The sequence below is a fragment of the Neoarius graeffei genome, chromosome 9, assembly GCF_027579695.1.
Source record: "Neoarius graeffei isolate fNeoGra1 chromosome 9, fNeoGra1.pri, whole genome shotgun sequence".
Lineage (NCBI taxonomy): Eukaryota > Metazoa > Chordata > Actinopteri > Siluriformes > Ariidae > Neoarius > Neoarius graeffei.
The window spans coordinates 4,972,891-4,991,838 of NC_083577.1; the positions used below are offsets into that span (position 1 = coordinate 4,972,891).

An 18,948-nucleotide genomic window follows, 5' to 3' on the forward strand; every position below is an offset into this window, starting at 1 on the left:
TAACAGCTCGGTAGCTAATAGTAATTACTGTAACTTTCTGACAAGTAATCTACTCACTCTCAAGGGAACCGAAACATCATCCATTTTTTCTAAGGTAATGTTCGAACAATTGAAAAACATTACTTGCATGTATTAGATGGGCAAAGGGCGCTGTAACGGCCAAAGTAGAGTTCATATAGATGTGAATTACAATTTATGTTACATGGTATATATAATTTCATTTGAGTGTGTAATTTCATATAAGTAGTTTATGTCATGATTAAGATGATGAATAATATGTGACAAGGTTAAAAGAATTAGAATCAGAATTCATATGTTAAGAATTAGAACTGTCTCACGCTTCTTAAGAATTCATATGTGAAGAATTAGAACAAGAATTAGAACTGTCTCACACTTCTCAAGAATTAGAATTAGAAGTCATTCAGCTATATAAGAACGGTCTCGCGCTTCTCAGGGTAGATCTCGAGAAGCCGTGGAAGCGAACAGTTTTTCTTACCTGACACTCTGACTCTCTGATATTGACTCACCGACTCTCTGTATCTTAGAACCTTTGTAATAGTTAAACGAGGATTAAAGTTCAACTTTCAAGACGTTTCAAGTGGATTTATTACAAGGCACAGGGACACTGAGAGTGGAAACAGTTACTTTGGGACAGAGACTTCGTCAGCGTAAGCTATAGCACTTTTCTCAAGGTCTCACTACGAACGAGCCTCTACATTAGTAAGAAAAACTTGCTTGACATCGGATTACAAAACGCTGGAGAGGTTCGCTGAAACTGGAAAGAAGATTCATCGAGGGATTTACCGAGGGACTTCTGAACTTTCGCGATCGCGCGCTACACTCGTGGCTGGTGATTGACAAGTGGACGTGGCTGCAACGTGACTGTCGCAAGTGGAATCGGAACGAAAAACCGGACCGACGTTCAAAGCAACCATGACGGATGAAGAAGAAAAGACGGTAAGCCTTCCGAGGGAAAAACGTCAGCGTAAACCAACACAACGGTCATTGGAAAATAGTCTGCAGACAAGAATTGACTCCAGAAGAGCAAAGCTAAAGAAACTGACTGAGAAAAAAAAATGAATTGCGTGAGTTGATGTATGATGATGCAAACGTGGAAAATATAACAAAGGAATTGTTAACCGAGTATGAAGAGCTGATAGAAGAATTCAGTAAGATAAATGCTGATGTCAAAGACCTGTACAGTCAACTTGGATACATAGAGAATATGAATACAGATCAAAGTGATTGGTTTCAGCCAAGATATGATAAGCAATGCAATTTTGTGCAAGAGGTTAGATCATGGATACAGGATGCAACGCATCGCATAGAAGAGTCTGAAAGAGTGAACAATGAGGTAAATCCTGAAGATAGCATTTCAGTTACATCCAGAAAGAGTAAAAAGACCAAGTCTGTCTCTTCTGCTTCTGTAGCATCATCGGTTCGCTCTGAGCGCTTAAAAGTTGAAATGGAGAAAGCCGCTTTGTTAACCGAGACAGCTGTGTTGAAACAGAAAAGGGCTTTGGAAAAGCAGGAGCTACGGCTCAAAGCTGAAAAGGAAGAGCAGGAGCTACGGCTCAAAGCTGAAAAGGAAGAGCAGGAGCTACGGCTCAAAGCTGAAAAGGAAGAGTTGGAGTTACAAGCAAAGCTCGCTGCATCGAATGCAAGATTAGCTGTGTTAAGAAAATATGGAGGCTCAGATGTGTCAAGCGGCTCTAAAGGCAGTAGGGTGGATTCACTGAGGGCTACACGGAGACAACATGTCAGCTGCAATAGGAACAGTGGGGCTAGTAATGTATCTCAGCATAGCCATAGTAGTGGAATAGCTGCCGATGCAACGCCTGTTGTGCGACAAGAGCCTGTTACTTCAAAGGGCAATTCTGCAAACACAGACAACCTGGCTTCTGTCATGCAACGCCAAAATGAGATAACTGAGAGTCTAATAAAGCAACAAAAGCTATCTACATTGCCTTCGCCGAATATTCCAGTTTTTAAAGGAGATCCAATGGAATACCATCTATTCATGAGAGCTTTCGAGCATCGCATAGAAAGCAAGACTGAAAACAGCAAAGACCGGCTTTATTATTTGGAACAGCACACATGTGGTCAGCCTAATGACTTAGTGCGCAGCTGTCTTCATATGGACCCTGAACGGGGCTACCCTCAAGCCAAGAAATTATTAAAGGAGCGCTTTGGTGACAAATATAAGATCTCGATGGCATACCTGGACAAGGCTTTAAATTGGCCTACTATCAAGTCAGACGACGCTAAGGCACTTGAAGCATATGCTCTGTTTCTGATCAACTGTAACAATGCAATGTCGGATCTAGAGTACTTGGATGAGATGGAGAATGCTGCGAACATGCGCACAGTCATCTCCAAGCTCCCATACAGGCTGAGGGAGAAATTCAGGAGCGTCGCCATTGACATTCAGAAGAAAGATCGGCGAACAAAGTTCCAAGACGTGGTGTCATTTGTAACCAAACAGGCTGAAATGGCAGCACACCCTGTGTTTGGTGAAATCTCAGGTCAAACAAAGCGCCAACCTGAAAAACCAGCTGGCAAGAAAACCATCATAACGCTAGCCACTGAAGCTAAAGAGCAGAAAGTAGTGAAAGATGTTGCTGGTGCCGAGAACAAGAAAGCTAAAGAGAAGAAACCAAACATGAACATGGCTTTCGTGAAACCGTGCATCTTCTGTCAGGGAGAGCATACCATGGAACAGTGCAAGAAACTTCAAAAAAAGCTGCACAAAGAAAAATTGGAATTCCTTAAGAGTAAAGGACTCTGCTACAGCTGTCTTATAGGAGGACACATGAGCAGTGCCTGTGAAGAAAAGAAGAGCTGTGAGATGTGTTCAGCTAAACACCCTACACTGTTACACATAAAGCAGAAACCTAAAGACATAACAAAAGAAGACACTTCAAGGGAGGAACCAAAAAAGGAGTCTTTACAGGAAGAACAAACTGTGGTCAGTGGATTCGTGGATGCAGGGGAAACTTGCTCTCAGATGGGGGCTGGGGGTGTAGGAACCGTCCTCGCCATTGTTCCGGTGAGAGTGAAGGCAAAGAAAGGCAACAAGGTGCTGACCTGTTATGCGTTTCTGGATCCAGGGAGCAACGCCTCCTTTTGCACTAACAAGCTAGCCAACAGCCTTAACCTGCAAGGAAAAAATGTGAACATCCTACTTACTACTATGGGAGACCAAAAGACTGTCTCGTGCAAGGTGTTGCCAGACCTAGAAGTCAGCAGTCTGGAGGGGGATGACTTTGTCGGGCTCACTGGTGTGTTTACACAAAGGGCCATACCTGCTAGTCAGGAGAATATCCCAACCCAAGAGGACGTGGATAGGTGGCCACACTTACGAGGTGTACGAATTCCATTGATCAAGGCAGATATCGATCTTCTTATTGGGACTGATGTCGCAAAGGCTTTAGAGCCAAAAGAGGTAATCTGCAGCGTGAAAGATGGACCGTATGCAGTACGTACAGTCTTGGGATGGACAGTGAACGGGCCGCTGCGTGAGAACATCGGAAGCTGGTCAAAGGACGGATACCCACAGATCCAAATTAATCGGATATCGGTGGCTCGACTTGAAGAATTGTGGACCCAGCAATTCAAATATGATTTTCCCGAGAATGCTCAAGGAGAGCAGCTTGAGATGTCAAAGGAAGATCAACTGTTTATGGACAGAGTCACCACATCCACAAAACTGGTTGACGGTCACTACTCTATTGGATTGCCATTGAAGAACAAAGATGTGAAAATGCCTAACAATAGAGCAATGACAGAGCAACGAGCGCTCAACATGAAAAAGAAGCTTCAGAGAAACCAGACGTTCCGAGAGGAATACGTCAGCTTCATGAACCAGGTCATAGCCAAGGGATACGCCGTCAAGGTCCCAGACGAAGAGCTTAACAGGAGTGATGGAAAGGTGTGGTTTATTCCACATCATGCTGTCTACCACCCCAAGAAGCATAAACTTCGAGTGGTATTCGACTGCGGTGCTTCATATCAGGGAACCACACTTAACGAGCAACTACTGCAAGGGCCTGACATGACAAGCAGTCTGGTTGGAGTCTTAACACGATTTCGTCAGGAGCCAATCGCAGTTATGGCAGATGTGGAGGCCATGTTCCACCAGGTCAAGGTCCCATCTGAAGACGCAGACCTTCTCAGGTTTTTATGGTGGCCTGACGGGGATATCTCAAAGGAGCTGCAGGAGTACAGAATGGAGGTACACTTGTTCGGAGCCACCTCTTCACCCAGCTGTGCGAACTATGCGCTGAGAAGATGTGCCGAGGACAACAGGAGTACTTTTGATGCAGCAGCTGTGGAGACAGTGTTGAACAATTTTTACGTCGACGATTGTCTAAAATCAGTTAACTCAGAACAGGAAGCGATCAAGTTACTCCACGACTTGACGGCCATTTGTCAAACAGGAGGCTTTAGACTGACAAAATGGACGACCAACAGTCGAAACGTGCTGTTAACCATTCCGCTTGAGGACCGAGCAACAGAAGTCAAAGATCTTGATCTCGACCAGGACTCACTCGCCATCAAGAGAGCCTTGGGAGTACAATGGTGCATCCGGTCAGATAATTTCAAGTTTCAGGTGAACATCGAGCAGAAGCCTTTTACCAGGAGAGGAATCCTGTCTACAATGAGCTCTGTCTATGATCCACTAGGAATGTTGTCACCAGTCATACTACCTGCTAGAAACATCTTGCAAGAATTGTGTAGACTAAGAACAGCCTGGGATGACACTGTGCCAGAACACCTCGCACAACAATGGACCAAGTGGACTGAAGAACTCCAACAGCTCACTGACTTTCGAGTAACACGATGCTTTAAGCCACCTGGATTTGGCAAAACTGTGCAAGCTCAACTGCATCATTTTTGTGACGCATGTGAAATAGGCTATGGTACTGTCACGTACTTAGTCCAGAAGAATAGCAGCAACCAAGTACACTGTTCATTCGTCTTGGGGAAGGCGAGGGTCGCCCCTCTGAAACCAACTACCATCCCGCGGTTGGAGCTGACGGCGGCTGCCTTAGCTGTGAAGGTGGATGTCATGCTGAAGAAAGAGCTTCAGTTGCCGCTATCAGATTCCAAGTTTTGGACAGACAGTACTGCCGTACTCAAGTACATAGCCAATGAGAACATCAGATTTAAAACATTTGTGGCAAACAGGATCGCCACAATTCTGCAAGCATCAAAGGTGCATCAATGGAGCTATGTCAACACTCAGTTGAATCCTGCCGATTATGCCTCGAGGGGTCAAAGGGTGAACGCCTTCATGAGGAATGACGTCTGGATTGCCGGTCCCAGCTTCCTCAGTAAACCAGAAAGGGAGTGGCCAGACGAACCCAATCACCTAGAAGAGCTCACGGCTGAGGACCCTGAGGTGAAGAAAGGCGTGCTGGTTAACGCTACCACAGTAGAAAGCACTGATGCAATGCAGCAGCTAATCCAATACTACTCTTCATGGGTACGTCTCAAGAAGGCTGTGGCGTGGTTCACGCAACTCAAGCGAACCCTGGTGAACCTGTCTAGGAAGAGAAAAGAGTTGAAAGGATTGTACAGGGATGAACAACAGCTGAACAAAGAGATGTTGAGCTACAAAAAGGGTCTCAAACATACGTACTTGACTGTGGATGACCTGCAAAAAGCAGAGATCGCTATTATTAGCCATTGTCAAAACGATAACTTCCAAGAGGAAATATCTGCTCTTCGGAGAAAGGACTCCATTAAGAAGAGTAGTCGAATCTTCAGACTCAGTCCGCAACTGGAAGAGGGAATCCTTCGCGTTGGAGGGAGGCTCAGTCGAGCATCCATGCCAGCAGAAGCCAAGCATCCAATGATCATCCCTAAGAACCATCACGTGGCGGACTTGATTCTCCAGGATGCGCACGAGCGTTTAGGACACAGTGGACGTAATCATGTCTTGTCTCACGCACACCAAAGGTACTGGATCATTGACGCTCCCTCATCAATCAGAAGAATGCTGTCTCGGTGTATTACCTGTCGAAAACAACATGGTGCATCAGGCACACAAATGATGGCAGACCTACCAAGAAACAGAGTTCTACCAAATGAACCACCCTTTACCAGAACTGGTGTGGATCTATTCGGGCCATTCAGCGTCAAGCGGGGAAGAGTGTCTGTAAAAAGATATGGGGTGATATTCACCTGCCTTGCATGTCGTGCGGTCCACATAGAAATGGCAACATCATTGGAAACCGACTCCTTTATTCAAGCTCTGCGGCGCTTCATTGCGAGAAGGGGTCAAGTGAAGGAAATGAGATCCGACAAAGGGACCAACTTCGTTGGAGCCGACCACGAGCTGAGAAAGGCAATAAAGGCATGGAATACTTCACAAATCGAGAACAGCTTGCTCCAACGTGACATCACTTGGTTATTCAATCCACCATCTGGATCCCACCACGGAGGGGTGTGGGAAAGAATCATCCGCTCCATCAGGAAGATCATGGATGCCACTTTGAGAGAACAAAGCTTGGACGAGGAAGGTCTTCAAACGTTCTTCTGTGAATGTGAAGCCATCTTGAATAGTAGGCCTATCACTACGCCTTCTAATGACATTAATGACTTGGAAGCCCTTACCCCACAGCACTTACTCTTGCTCAAGACTAACCCCAACCTACCACCGGGTGTCTTTGATAAGGATGATACTTACGCACGCAAGAGATGGAGGCAAGTCCAATACATGAGTGATCTGTTCTGGAAACGCTGGACCAAAGAATATCTGCCTCAACTCCAGAAAAGACAGAAATGGAACAGTCCAGCGCGCAACTTCATCCCGGGAGATATAGTCTTGATCGTCGATGAATCAGCCCCTAGAGGATCATGGCTAATGGGAAGAATCGTGAAGACTGTGGAGGACGAACATGGAGTCGTCCGCAAGGTTCGAGTCAAGACGAAGATGAATGAACTTGAGCGGCCGATCACCAAACTCTGCCTGCTTCAAGAAGCAGAATGAAAAGGACTGTTAAGTACATTCAATGTTGTAATTGTTTCTAGGATAGAAAGCAATTAGGGGCCGGGTATGTAACGGCCAAAGTAGAGTTCATATAGATGTGAATTACAATTTATGTTACATGGTATATATAATTTCATTTGAGTGTGTAATTTCATATAAGTAGTTTATGTCATGATTAAGATGATGAATAATATGTGACAAGGTTAAAAGAATTAGAATCAGAATTCATATGTTAAGAATTAGAACTGCCTCACGCTTCTTAAGAATTCATATGTGAAGAATTAGAACAAGAATTAGAACTGTCTCACACTTCTCAAGAATTAGAATTAGAAGTCATTCAGCTATATAAGAACGGTCTCGCGCTTCTCAGGGTAGATCTCGAGAAGCCGTGGAAGCGAACAGTTTTTCTTACCTGACACTCTGACTCTCTGACTCTCTGATATTGACTCACCGACTCTCTGTATCTTAGAACCTTTGTAATAGTTAAACGAGGATTAAAGTTCAACTTTCAAGACGTTTCAAGTGGATTTATTACAAGGCACAGGGACACTGAGAGTGGAAACAGTTACTTTGGGACAGAGACTTCGTCAGCGTAAGCTATAGCACTTTTCTCAAGGTCTCACTACGAACGAGCCTCTACAGGCGCCGTGCTGAGCTGTGAAATGTCTGACACAAGCACAATTCACAGTTCCCACCAAACGCTGGAGTAAATGCATGCGGGTCGGTTCTGACCCATGCGTGTAAACTTGATGTAGAATTACAAAAGCTGTGCTTGTTCATAACTTAAGAAAGGAAAAATAAAAATGATGATTTGTGCTAAACAAAAACAAGATATTTACTGCATATTTGGAAAAGTAAATGACAAAATGAATTTATTTCAAAAGTAGATCATAGAAACACTCAGCCGTACATGAAATAACCTGGAAAATGAATGCAGGTCGTTTTTGACCCATGTTGTGCATTAGAAGGGTAGTGATACAAAAAGGGTTTTTATTCAAAAAGTAAGAAAGGAAAAAATAAAATAAGGATGTATGATGATCAAAAACAAGTTAATTGAGGAACACCTTGAATACTGAATGATGGAATTAATTTATTGCAAAGATATAGAAGATAAAAACTCAGCCGGGTCACTTTTGACCCATGTTTTGCATCAAAGGGTTAAAGTTCTGAGTAAAGTTGCGTTTGTTTTGTGCAGGTTTACATCTTCACAGTGGAAGGCAACACTCTGAAAATCCTGAATGAAACGAGCGGCTCTCAGGTGAGTACAACTACAGAAAAAAACATTCTCATCAGTGACAACAACAACAACAAAATATAATGATAATATTTTATATGCACGTAAAATAAAAACAAAAATTTTAAAACCAGATAACAACAGCAGCTGCAGCAGCAACAACAAAAACAACAACAAAGCAGAATGATGATATTTATACTGCATATAAAATAAAAAACAAAAACTTTAAAGTTAAATAATAATAATAATAATAATAATAATAATAATAATAATAAAAACATTAAAAAAGTTATTTTAATAGGCATAAAAATTAAAACTAAGTAAAAACAAGAAAAAGAAGAACAAATTATTATTATTATTATTATTATTATTATTATTATTATTGATGAATCGTCTCTAATAAAATTGATAATGATAAAAATTCTAAGTTTACATGAATCCAAAATATTTTGCATGCACAGCTGGAAGGTCAGTGGGTTGAGTTCACACCTGCAGCAAGTTACAGATCAGAGAATCCAGCTGTTCACTGTGTTCACATACTAATCCTGAGTTACAGCTAAATCTAATCAAGTGTTCCTCGGCCCATGAAGTACATTTCATCAAAATGCGTTCACTACTTTTTGAGTTATTTTGGGAACAGACAAACAAACAAGCAGACAAACAAATGGAGGCGAAAACATAAAATTAAAACCATAATTACATAAAAGCAAAAAAAAAAAATCAAATATATAAAACATAAAATTTATGAAATAATAACGACTAAAGAGAAACTTAATTTTGAAACTATACAAATTCTCTCTCTCTCTCTCTCTCTCTCTCTCCTAGCTGGGCTCATACTACGGAGCGAGTGTGTGTGCGGTGGACCTGAATTCTGACGGACTCTCCGACCTTCTGGTTGGGGCGCCGTTATTCAGCACCGTGAGAGAGGAGGGTCGTGTTTACATCTACATTAACCAGGGCTGGGTGAGAACCGATACCTCTCCATGTCTTCAGAGCAGCAGCATTACTTCCTGTGTGATCTCAACCCCCTGTGAGAGGGAGAAATGACTCACTGAGTGTTTCGTACTGTCCTTTCACACAGTTCCTACAATGAGAGAATACACATTCTTCTGCGTTTGCAGTTACTGCTTTGACAGAGGCGTTTATCCTAAACACCTTCAGGCAGAACACAGTGAAGACCCGGGGTCTGAAAACTTTCAGCACCGGGGTCTGAAAACTCAGAACTTTAACCAGCAGAAATACTGACGTGACTTTTGAACTCGAGTTGTCGACTCTGACTGTCGTAGGATTTAATCCTCCGTTCAGTGACTGCTGCTGCGACGTCAGCGTGACTTTCTATCAGTGGGTGACAAATTAATGGAAAAAAATCCCCAAAACGTTAGCTCCGTTTCCTGTTCAGTGCATTTGCGAGAATGCTGTTCATCTCTCGATTGTTGATTTGGTCCAACAAACAAACAGAGATAATAACCAGTGGATGCACTGCATAAATATTTCAAACTACTGATTTATACAGTATAATAATCAACTGGTATACTGACCGCGACTCCATGTTCTCCATCCTCAGCTGACTTTTATGACATTATATACAAAATGACTCTGCAGTTATTACTCATATTGCAAATATTGCTCATATACAAATGCTACTACAAAAATAATTTCTTATTATAAGTCAGAATATTAATTGACTATATTTATAAGGCACTACAGCAAAGGTGATACTGTAGTGATGCATAAATACAGGCTTAACCCATTCGTAATACTCGTTGTCATGGTTACGTATTATTCTACATACAGGACACGTTTTCGATGGAATAAAACGTGTTCTATTCCCTTCTAGCGGGTTTCATCGATTTGGTTTGATAGCATGCAGTATCGTTAGCATATCGCTTATCCTATGTGTATTGGAGAATGAGTGTTGAATATGGTTTACGATACTGCATGGTTGTCAAGACAACTTGACAATGTCACACGTCGGAGGCGTAAAACTCCCGTGCTAGCGTTTGAGCGACAATTACATTAATGGCATTTAGTAGACACTCTTATCCAGAACGATGTACAACATACCCAGAGCAGCCTGGGGTTAGGTACCTTGCTCAAAGGCACTTCAGCCATTCCTGCTGGTCCAGGGAATCAAACCAGCAACCTTTTGGTCTCAAAGCTGCTTCTCTAACCATTAGGCCATGGCTTCCCCTGCTGTATTTTGTCCAAGCATACCGTACTTTAGTAATGTGGCGTGGCCTAATGGTTCGAGGAGCAGCTCTGGGAGCAAAAGGTCTCTGGTTCAATTCCCTGAACCAACAGAATTGATCGATGTGCCCTTGAGCAAAGCACCGGACCCCTGACTGCTGCTCTGAGTATGCTGTACATCGCTCTGGATAAGATAAGAGCGTCTGCTCAGTGCTTGTAATGCAACGATGTGTTTTATTGACTGAGGCCGGGTGTTATTTTATTTTATGTATTATTAAAGAGCTGATGAATTGAATCAGGTGTGTTTTAGCAGACAAAGACGATGAGATTACGCCTGACTGAGTAACGAAGCTTCTTATTTAAAGAGTTAATGTAAACTCAACTCAGAGTTTGAACTCAGACGCCTGCTTTGATCGCGACGTTCAAGGCCGTACTGACAGAACAGACGTCACGCTTCCCAGGATCGGAGTTAAATCTTAACCAGCTCTGACATTTGTTTGGACTACTCGACCTTTTTTTTAACAACGGTTTGGCCAAAAATCAATCGTACACGGTTTTACCTCAAATCTTGCTGATCAGCACAGATCTCTTTTACGTCCAGTTGCTCTTCAGTTTCGCAAAGGAGTTATGATGCCCATGGAGCCACAAACCAATTGGGGCGTATCAAGCTTTCCAAAAGTGGGGGTGTTCTGGAATGGGGAAGCCATACCATTAGAAATCGGTTCATGGCTATATACACGCCCGGCGTGTACACTGTGATGTACTGTCAATGACCGATATGGAACTTTTTCATACCCGTGGTCCATGGATGCAAATGAAAGGGAGGACAGCAGAAAGCCTATAAATCCAGTTGACTCCAGCCAAGTTCTGCATTTCATGCAGAGATCTAGCTATCATGTTGGGTTTTGGTGTTGTTACTGCCAGGGCTATGTAATTATTCAGTAAGTGAAGGCAAAAAGTATTGAGTGATAATTCTAGGTAACAGGATACTGTTCTATAACAGAGATGTCAGTATTGCTGCCTACACTGGTATACACTGATATAAACAAAACCAAAAACTTCACATAGCCCAAGAAGTCATACACAGTGTATAGATCATACACCATCATGCATAACAGTTTGGACTGGGATGGCTTTGTGTGAGCAGGAGGCATGGCTAATCAGTTCATGTTGGAGAAGCGCAGCATCCTGGAAGGACCTCTTTAGTATAGCATTCAAATAAGACGGGGCAGTTCCTGCTTTTAATGTCTTTAATTATTCAAACTCGTGTACAAAACTTGTTTGCATCATGCATTACATCAGGTTTAATGCATAAAATTTGAAAATGATGCAATAGACTACACATACAACAAACACTTAATGGCCAAATAACATTACTGTACAACAATTATTGAACATTCATTCGATTTGAAATGCCTTTAAATCTCAATTGAAAAACTCTTCTAAAAAGTGATAAGCAGTTATAATGCATGAAAAGTAGAACAAACACACACACTCGTAATAAAAAATTTGCCTCAACTGACTTTACAACTAGTAACTACTATTAACACAATCTTTTAGGGCATGGCGCCTGGGACAACTGTTTGAACGACGGCATCGCAAGCGCTTTGAGAAGGGTCTGTCTGCAGAGCCGGGCACAGTAGGCACCGCATGCGACGTCAAACGTGGAACGGTGAATCAGGAGCGGTAAAACTGGTGTCGGCTCTGCAGACAGATACTGTATTATTGAGCGCTTTCGGCACGCTACGCAAACTGGCTATTATATTCACGCAACTGCTGATTGGCCGGGTGAGAAAATCTGTTTTGAGTCCGTTGCGTGGCTGTTTTTTGTCTAACGTTATGGCAATAGTTTACTTCCTTGTTACACATTTTATAGTAGCTGTATAATTTTCATAATGATGTCATTTTAATCTGACAAAAGTGCGGGGGATGAAATTGTGTTTCAACAAAAGTGGGGGGGATGAAACGTACGCATCCCCCGCGGGTGATACGCCCCTGAAACCAATCAGTGTCTATCTCACCCACAAATTATTTATAATCATATGATCTGTTTGCACCCAGATGAGGGTGTGTTCTCTTTTTGGTTCCTCTTCAGGTTTCTCAACAAACAGTCTGCTTAAAGACATCTAAAACCTTGAGAGCAGCTAGTAATAGGGGTCATTTTCTCTCACATACTGAATGCTTTGGATTTCTACATACATGCTGTCAGGAAACAGACTTGCGTCTAATCAATTCAGTTTGTAATCAGATCCCGACTTCCTTAATGCTCTTGAACTGCAGTCAGAATGAAATGTTTGAATGTGATTTTTCCAGTGATGAACCGTTACTAAATATATTACGTTCATTGCGTCTTCTTCTTAAATCAAAATAATTAGTTTTTCTTTTGTTTCAGACATGTAAAAGCTTTTTTACCTTTACCTGACATGTTTCGACGGTGTAACTTCCGTCTTCATCAGAGGGTCACCCGGATGTTGGTGTGTGACGTGCCTTTATAATCAGCTGATGTTGTGGAGGCGTGACCTCCCTGCCAATATTGACAGGTCGGTCACGCCTCCCGCTGGTCGGTCGGGACCCACTCTCCGCCATAATGTGCGGCTTCTTCATGGAACACCTTGAAAGAGAGGCTATTACATCTGCCCCAGAAGAATGCAGGCCCACATTATGGAGGAGGTATGTAGATGACATCCTGGAGAAAGTAAAAGTCGGACGCACCCAACAATTGACAGATCACCTCAACTCTATAGACGACACCGGCAACATAAAATTCACGCACGAAGAGGAAACAGAAAAATCAATAGCGTTTTTGGACATAAAAATTCACCACACAGACGACGGAGACATCAAAATAACAATCTACAGAAAACCGACACACACTGATCAATATCTGCTCTGGACGTCCGAACACCCCATCGCACACAAACTGTCAGTTGTCAGAACACTCTACGAACGTGCACCAATCATAACCGACCCCACAGAACGTGCAACAGAAGAACAACACATACGGCAAGCTCTGATCACATGTCAATATCCACCATGGGCCATACACAAAGGCGCACAACAAGTGAAAACAAAAGAAAAGACGCAGGAAAAAGGAAGAAAACAGACAACCCAAAAACAGGAAAGTAAAGCAGTAGTGACTCTACCGTATGTCAGAGGAGTCACAGAACAAATCCAAAGAGCCATGAAAAAACACAACATACAAACACCCGTGAAACCACACACCAAACTACGACAGCTACTAGTTCACCCTAAGGACAAAATCGACCAAAACAGTAAATGTAATGTCATATATGAAATACCATGCCTGTCATGCAATAAAACCTACATTGGGGAGACAGGAAGGAGTTTTAGCATACGAAAAAAGGAACATAAAAAAGAATGTGAAAAAGAAACAGAACAGAGACAAACAAGAGCAATAAAAGAAAAGGCTATGCAAGAGAACCTGAAATCAGCAATAACAGACCACTGCAGAAGGGAAAATCATATAATGGACTGGGACAATGCTCAGATCATACAGCAAGAGAACAACAGATACCACCGTTGGATCAAGGAGTCAATAGAAATCAGAAAGCGGAGCCCAAGAACAATAAACAGGGATGAGGGGGCGTACATGCTCTCCCACACCTGGAGCGCCGTCCTGAGGGGGCAACACTGACAGCGGGAGGCGTGACCGACCTGTCAATATTGGCAGGGAGGTCACGCCTCCACAACATCAGCTGATTATAAAGGCACGTCACACACCAACATCCGGGTGACCCTCTGATGAAGACGGAAGTTACACCGTCGAAACATGTCAGGTAAAGGTAAAAAAGCTTTTACATGTCTGAAACAAAAGAAAAACTAATTATTATGAACCGTTACTATTAGAGCTGGGACTTCAGCTCAGGTGAAACTTAGCAACCAGAAAAGCAACAGGGTAAAGGACTTTGTAAGGGATTAGCGTCAGGCTGCCAGGTCGCTCCGTTGTGTGTAGCTGTTGATGTTGATTTTAAAAGGAACTCAGTAAATTACACAGGGAAATGAATCCTTAAGACCAGGGCTTAATTTGAGCCAGAACATGACGGAACAAGATCCGTAACCTCCGTCGTCGGATCCGGCAGCTATTTTCATTTCATTCGATGTTCCGGCAGCTATTTAAATGGATCAGATCACCTCCGTGACCATCACAAAGGGAAAAAAAATCAAACAATAAATTAAATAAATAAGTAAATAAAAATTTGTTTAGTGTTCGGTTTTGATTTTGATATCTGTTGTTGATTTCTCTCCTATGACATCCACAAAATCTATGCGAAAGGGGACATGGGGTGTATACAGGGGTTAAATTGGGATTGGTTATGTGGGGGGGCTCTGCCTCGTACCCGCCCCTGCCCCCGCCGCCCTGCCCCAATATACTTTTTGGAAAATAACCCTCTAATTTGATAACCATATCATATTGCACAGAGATATACACCTTATCTGTGTGTTGTAGGCCTATGTGTGTCTTGTAGTGCCCCCCTACACATTATGGCAGTTTGAATGTAGATTGGTTGGCCAATGTAACAGATTGTACAGGTTGTTGTACATTGGTTTGAAGGAAATGATTAGTGGGGGGTCTGGGGGTCCTCCCCCAGAAGTTTTTTATTATCATACATGTTATTTGCTGAATTCTGGTGCATTTTAATAAGTTGTTAGCTGACTTTACAGAGGTAGGTTGAGCAATATCATGTTAAATCTTGTCACATGCCTACAGGTGAAAAATGTGAAGGAGAAATGTTCAGTGAGAAAATTTGAAGGCTTGCACAATCTTAAACCAAAACAGTTGATTTATTTTGGAGGATAAATGTTAAATATGCCAAAACACTGTCAGTCAAATTGTCAATCAAATATATTCATGCAGTGAATGCAACCAAATACAAACAACACTATAACATTGGAAGCATTTATTATTATTGTTATTATTATGTGTTCAATTATTTATTTGGCATGTGGTGCTTTTTGTATTGTCTAGAACATACATAAGATGAGCATATTATAGCAGCAAAATAGAAGCACAATCATTTGAATGCAGCAAAAGTTTTGCTGCATTCAAATGATTGTGCTTCTATTTTGCTGCTATAATATGCTCATCTTATGTATGTTCTAGACAATACAAAAAGCACCACATGCCAAATAAATAATTGAATACATAGGACTATGGAAATTGAACTCGCCAAATGCACAGACAGTTCGTTCAAGCACCTCTGATGGATTAGGATCGTATGCAGGTAAAAGGGGAGACAGTGTACGGAGAAAATTATAAACAAGTCACAACGCTGAAACACAAGCCCAAAAACCCGCAAACCACGACTTCTGATTTTTTTTTAAAGCGAGCTCACAAAAAAAGAAACCCCAAAGTCGCTTATAAAAAGCGGAATTGGCAACCCACGCAGTGTTCCAGAAACCAGAATCTCTGATCGCAGGTTCTGTTCTAAATAGCTTTGACAGGTCGTCTTGTTATCAGGAAAACTATGATCTATCTCATAAAAGTCATGGGTTTATTGATTAATAAAACGATATTTAATTATTCAGAACTGAAAATCGTGAAAAGGGTTTGTTGCTTTTGATGTGTGCGTGATCATATGCCATCCGCTCCGAGCTTATGTGCCGGGGCTCAGCCCCGGACAGCCCCGGCCCAATTTAACCCCTGGGTGTATACTTCCGCTCAATAGAACACCGGGTTTTTTGTAGCCGTTAGCTTGCGCTGTGGAAAAAATGGCAAAAAAACAAGAAAGCTTACTAAAATTTTTCAAAGTCCCAGGACAGCCGGATCCTAAACGACCTAAAATGGACGACGTTGGACACAGTGACACTGCAGCAACACCTGCTGCAAGTGTACCAGTCCGCGGGAACGATCAAAAAGAAGACGAGATGAATGATGATGGCGGTGAAGCTAGAAGTGTTAGCGCACCAACTGCAACTGTCAGAGGGAATGAGGATGAGGATCGGGAAGATGAGACTGGTGATGGCGGTGAGGCAAGTGGGGCTATCTGACGATGGGCAAAACTGGACTGGGCTGTGCTACGTGTAAAAAAGTGGGCTCACTGGGCCCGGATAAAACGGCAGGTATGCGGCTAGCAACAGAGTGGGTCATGCAATAGGCGTGTGTGCGTAAAGTTATAGTAAACCGCCCGCCCGCCTTTTTTTTTCAGTCGTCAAACCCACCCACCTCCTGAGTTCCGGGACCTCCCACTTCACAAATTAAGCACTGCTTAAGTCTGAGTGAAAAATACTGTGGAAGAAGAGTCTGGAGACAGAAATCTTAGTTTCTCTGTCGTTAGCCTGTAGCTCTCGATAGATAGCACTGACTTGACTGCTTTATTAGCATTCGCTAACACTACTGATGAACACTATACTGGCTGGAAGGTGACTTCACTGCTGCGCTGACGGCGCTGACTCGCGGTTAAGCTCGCATTGGCCTTTGAGAACACCGAGGGCAATACATTTTTGGTCCTGCCCACTATCAATCAAAATCTGATTGGTTAATTAATTAATCTGTCACTTCCTACATAAACATACACCGCCATGGCCTTCTGTCCCGGCAATGAAGTTCTAACCAATGAGTGAGCAGCTCTAAACTCTTCTCAGCCTAGAGACAACAAACAAAACAATCTCACTGGAGAACTCGATTTTAATGTTTTCAGGACGGTAATTTCTGTCCTTTCATTTCTGAAACAAATTTGATCGAAAATGAGGCCGAATTAGAATTCAAAGATGATAATTATCATGAAAGAATGAAGCTCACAGCAAGAAGGTCCGGGTTCGAGCCCCGTGGCCGGCGAGGGCCTTTCTGTGCGGAGTTTGCATGTTCTCCCCGTGTCCGCGTGGGTTTCCTCCGGGTGCTCCGGTTTCCCCCACAGTCCAAAGACATGCAGGTTAGGTTAACTGGTGACTCTAAATTGAGCGTAGGTGTGAATGTGAGTGTGAATGGTTGTCTGTGTCTATGTGTCAGCCCTGTGATGACCTGGCGACTTGTCCAGGGTGTACCCCGCCTTTCGCCCGTAGTCAGCTGGGATAGGCTCCAGCTTGCCTGCGACCCTGTAGAACAGGATAAAGCGGCTACAGATAATGAGATGAGATGAGATTTGAAATGCTGATGTGTTTGGGCTTCTCTGAAGGACTCGAAGGCCCTGACGGTTCCCTTCTGGATTTTTTTCACTTTTGGGTTTAAACAGATTTTAAAATGCCAGAATTTTACTTCTGATTGAAATATACACAAAGAGGAACATAATTCACTTCTGTAAAGTCTGTCATTTTCAGAACTATATATAGTATTTCAGTTTGTGAAAAAATGTTCTCAGGCCACACCTGCCGTATATCGTGTCAGATGTCTTGTTCAAGATTCCTAAGGAAGTAACAACTTCTGCAAGTATTTTTAGCCTTGATACATTTTGTTTTTTCCAGATTCTCAGAGAAGTTATATTTTATATGCGGTTATCAAATTTCCAGTATGTCATGCTTAATTCAGAAGACACTATGAGCTCCTTTGTGTGTGTCTAAAGACCACAGGACTTTGTGTGTGTGTGTTAGTTACTCTCACTAATTTTGTGCTCCCGTTTCTTATAAATGTCATTTTGCTGCTACATGAATAAAGAGTTCAATATTTGCTGTGTTCCTTCATCAGTTTAACAAAGACGTGTTGCTCGTTGTGATATGAACAGCTCCATGAACAGCTTTAACAGCCTCATGGCTGATTAGATACAATTACACACACACACACACACACACACACACACACGACTCATTTTCAGAGTATCAGTTCATCATAATGCACTGGAAAATGACGTGGCGTATTTCCCATCGTCCTTCCCAGGTGAACATGAGAAAAGCAGAGTTCCTGCTCATGGGCAGCGATTCATACGCAGCTCGCTTCGGAGAGACCATCGCTGACCTCGGGGACATCGATGACGACGGCTATCCAGGTAACACGCACGGTTTGAAATACATCTTTGATGAATTAGTGGTTTGAATGTAGATCTATAAAAGCAGAAAAGAACTGGGGGTTTCTGGATGGGTTCTGCTTTGTTCTGGTTGGCCAAAATACCTCACTTGTTCAGTTCCCACAGTAAGCGATGCTCACTCGCCTGCCAGAGTAAAAGAATACGTTCAGTTGACGGATCCAGTACTTTTGTGGACTGAACAACTGACATCAGCTGTGTAACTTCTTCACAAAGCAGCCCTATGATTATCTCATCATAAAGTACGTTCAATAAATCAATGAGCTAATGATGAATGATAACCGTTTCACCAACACTAAAATGAGGCAAAAGTTATTTATCCATCCATCCATCCATTATCTGTAGCCGCTTTATCCTGTTCTACAGGGTCGCAGGCGAGCTGGAGCCTATCCCAGCTGACTACGGGCGAAAGGCGGGGTACACCCTGGACAAGTCGCCAGGTCATCACAGGGCTGACACATAGACACAGACAACCATTCACACTCACATTCACACCTACGCTCAATTTAGAGTCACCAGTTAACCTAACCTGCATGTCTTTGGACTGTGGGGGAAAC

General features: G+C 42.7%; 1 protein-coding gene across 1 annotated transcript in view; it reads left to right on the forward strand.

The window, feature by feature from the left end:
• itga4 (integrin alpha 4) overlaps positions 1–18,948 on the forward strand; it is a 106,638-nt gene that overhangs the window by 28,362 nt on the left and 59,328 nt on the right. Inside the window, exons 8-10 of the mRNA XM_060928965.1 lie at positions 8,193–8,255; positions 9,057–9,194; positions 18,247–18,355. Of these exons, the coding sequence (XP_060784948.1) occupies positions 8,193–8,255; positions 9,057–9,194; positions 18,247–18,355 (310 nt within the window). The remainder of the gene's footprint in view (positions 1–8,192; positions 8,256–9,056; positions 9,195–18,246; positions 18,356–18,948) is intronic.